Source organism: Dipodomys ordii, unplaced genomic scaffold (genome assembly GCF_000151885.1).
Source record: "Dipodomys ordii isolate 6190 unplaced genomic scaffold, Dord_2.0 Scaffold117, whole genome shotgun sequence".
Lineage (NCBI taxonomy): Eukaryota > Metazoa > Chordata > Mammalia > Rodentia > Heteromyidae > Dipodomys > Dipodomys ordii.
In genome coordinates, this window is record NW_012267333.1 from 5,171,046 (window position 1) to 5,174,693 (window position 3,648).

Consider the following 3,648-nt stretch of genomic DNA (forward strand, 5'->3'; position numbering starts at 1 on the left):
AATTTCACATTTGGCAGGTGTCCAGACCAAGCTTGATGAACAAATTCTCTTAAATTCAAATTATATTCTACTTTCTGCTATCTAACATTATAAAGTTCTTAACATTTCTGAAGATGTCTTCAAAGACTAGACTAAAATTCAGAATATAAGTAGAGTTGTAGAAGATTATTGGTGGACTTGATACAGTTACAAGCATATTATCTTCTTTATAGAAATATATAATAAAATCTTTACTTAATTCTCATTCTTATCTTCTAGTGACCATATGGTTTAAATATGATGGATACTTTTAATTTATATATGTATAATTTATTAAATAGAATATATCTGTATTGGAGACAAGATAATATCATTCACATTTTTTCAGTGTCTAAGTCTCTTTCTGAAGAAAGTGAGTGGCATACATTGCTGGAACTGGGCAATGCAGGCATACTGTATGAACAGTGAAGTAATTATCTGAGTATCTATCACAGGAAATACATTGAACAAAATATGAATTACAACAAAAGTATAAATGACAATGAAAGCAACCGATTGTGCTTGGATTATGATAGTGCATCATTTCTCATTATAGACTCTCAGGGAATGACAGGAACAGTAAGCAGTTGTGCTATGCTTAGACCAAACTACTTGATAGGAGTTGGTTCTTATTTTGGTGCTGTCAATTGTCCTGTTTTGTTCACACACACACATTCACACACACACACAAACACATTCACACACACACACAAACACATTCACACACACACATTTCACTGTGAGCCAATACAATAGATTTTAAGATGACTTTCTTTTGAACATCCTAGGAATTCACACTATTTAATCTGAAATGTAACACAAAAAGTATAAAAGAAGCCAGGAACATCTGCGCTGTGTCAGAGACTTGGACATCACCAAGCCATCCCATTTTGCAAGTGAATCCAAAGAATCAAAATTGCTTCCAAATCTTGGAATTGCCTTGTTGGTAGATGGAGTCTACAGGAAATAATCCCCCTGGGCAGAATCAGACATCCTTGGTGGAATTCATTTTACTTGGCTTTTCTGATGTTCACGATTTTCAAGGGTTTCTTTTTGGGGTCTTTTTGATCATCTACATCATTATTCTGCTAGGAAATAGCCTCATCATCATAATAACCAAGGCTGATCCTTCCCTTCAGACACCCATGTACTTTTTTCTCGGAAACTTTTCCTTCTCGGAAATATGTTACGTGTCAGTCGTCATCCCCAGACTTTTACGAGATCTCTGTAGACAAGACAGAAGCATTTCCTTTATGGCCTGTGCTACACAAATGTATTTCTTTTTAATTCTGGGAGTAACAGAATGTTTCATTCTGACTGCAATGGCTTATGACAGGTATGTTGCCATTTGTAACCCACTGCTCTACCCTCTCATCATGAACAGCAGACTGTGCCTCCAACTGGCTCTGGGCTGTTGGACCAGTGGAGTTCCAGTACATATTGGTTTCACCTACTGGATATTCTCTTTACCTTTCTGTGGACATAAACAGTTGAATCACTTTTTCTGTGACATACCTCCAGTCTTGGCTCTAGTATGTGGGAATACATTTATGATTGAGATGGTGATTTATGTAATTGCTCTCATAGTTGTCACTATTCCCTTTATGTTGATACTTGGCTCTTATCTGAAAATAATCTTGACCATTGTGAAGCTGCCTTCTGCCAGTGGGAGAGCCAAGGCCTTCTCTACCTGTTCTTCCCACCTCATGGTTGTGGCTTTATTCTTTGGCTCAGGCATCGTAACTTATTTGAGACCCAAGTCCAGTCATTCTCCAAGAACGGACAAATTCCTTTCTCTCTTTTATACCATTGTGACTCCCATGTTTAATCCCATGATATATTGCTTGCGAAACAAAGATGTGATGTTGGCATTGAAAAAATTCCTCCTGAAATGGATTGTGTTATGATTCAACACCCATGACTTTTGCAATAGTGTTTTCTTGTTTGTCTCAGTCTCCATAATTTAGTTTTTCTGCTTAGTCAAGATTGTTAGAACTTTGACATTCAGAGTGCATACTTTCATATATTTTTTCAGTACAAGACAACCATTGATTATTTAATTTTTTAACTATATATTTCTTGTAAAAATGTTGTACAGAGGGGTTACAGTTACATGAGTATGGTAATGAGTACATTTCCTAGTGAGCATTGGTGTCCTGTTCATCTTGTTGTCACAATGGGTCAGCCTGCATCCCCATTTAATCTTTCTGCAATATCCCTTTCCCTCCCCAAATTACAAAAATGTAAGTACAAGATACAGAACACCAGCATCAAATCCAGTGAAAACAGTGGTTATACCGCAGAGGAAAAACATACAAAAGAAACAAAAGAATTACATACTGTATTGCAAGTAAGTTAAAAACACTAGCAAGAAAGAAAAAAAAAAAACACTTGTGTCCCTGTCTTGAAGTACATTTTGCTTAACATTATCTCATGTGGTCATATGTACATAGCCTTTGACCTACTCTGCTTATCCTAACTTGTACTAGTCAATGAAAACAAGGGAAACCATGGGACACATGTTTTTGCGGCCTAGCTCACTTCACTTAATATTTTTTTTCCAAGTCTTTTTCCAAGTCCATTTCCAACATATGAGGTAATGTCATTGTTTCTGATGGAGGCATAGAATTCCACTGTGTGTGTGTATACATACATATGTATACATGTATATATATATAGATATAGATATAGATATAGATATCACATTTTCTTGATCCATTCATCTACTGAGGGACAACTGGGTTGGTTCCATGTCTTAGCTATGCTAAGTAATTCAGCGATAAACATGGTTGTGCTGGTAGCTTTGGTATGAACTTGTTTGTGATTGTTTTGGTAAATGCCCAAAAGTGGTTGCTAGGTCATAGGGGAGCTCTATGTGGAGTCTTTTGAGGATTCTCCATACTACTTTCCAAAGTGGTTGAATAAGTTTACACTCTCACCAACAATGCAGTAGGGGTCCCTTCTGGCCACATCCCCTCCAGCATCTGTTGTTACTAGATTTCTTGATTATAGCCATTCTAACTGGGATGACATGGAATCTCAGCATTGTCTTGATTTGCATTTCTTTTATGGCTAGGAAGGTTGAGCATTTCTTCATGTGTCTATTGGCCATTCTTATTTTCTCTTCAGAGAAGTGTCTCTTTAAGTCTTTAGCCCATTTATTAATTGTACAGTTGTCTCTTTGAGAATTTGTTGTTGGGCATTTAGTTTTATGAGTTCTAAGTATATTTTAGATATGAGACCCTTGTCCATTTTGTGGCTAATGAAAATCTCCCAGTCTGAAGGCTTTCTGTTGATCTTGCTAGCTATGTCCTTTGCCTTGCAGAAGCTCTGCAATTTCATGCAATCCCATTTGTCCAACCTTTCTTTAATTTGTTGTTTCTGAGTCTCTCTATTAAGAAAATTTTGGCCTATGTCTAGGAACTCTAGATTATCTCCTATTCCTTCCTGTAATGTTTTTGTGGAGTTTGTTTTTATTTCAAAGTCTTTGACCCATTTGGAGTTGATTATGATACAGGGTGATATATATGGACCTAGCTTTAGTTTTCTAAAAGTGTTTAACCAATTTTGCTAGCGCCATTTACTGAAAAGGCTATCTTTCTTCCATTCTATTTCTTTAGCTCCCTTGTC

At 36.5% G+C, this 3,648-nt stretch overlaps 1 protein-coding gene across 1 annotated transcript; it reads left to right on the forward strand.

The window, feature by feature from the left end:
• The first annotated feature begins 968 nt into the window (after positions 1-968).
• Positions 969-1,925, forward strand: LOC105995436 (olfactory receptor 10AG1-like). The gene has a single exon (XM_013029148.1). The coding sequence runs from the start codon at positions 969-971 to the stop codon at positions 1,923-1,925; it is 957 nt and encodes a 318-aa protein (XP_012884602.1).
• The last annotated feature ends 1,723 nt before the right edge of the window (positions 1,926-3,648 follow it).

Excerpts from the sequence above, each read along its gene's own strand:
- LOC105995436 (XM_013029148.1), top strand. The coding sequence starts at position 969 with ATGGAGTCTACAGGAAATAATCCCCCTGGGCAGAATCAGACATCCTTG.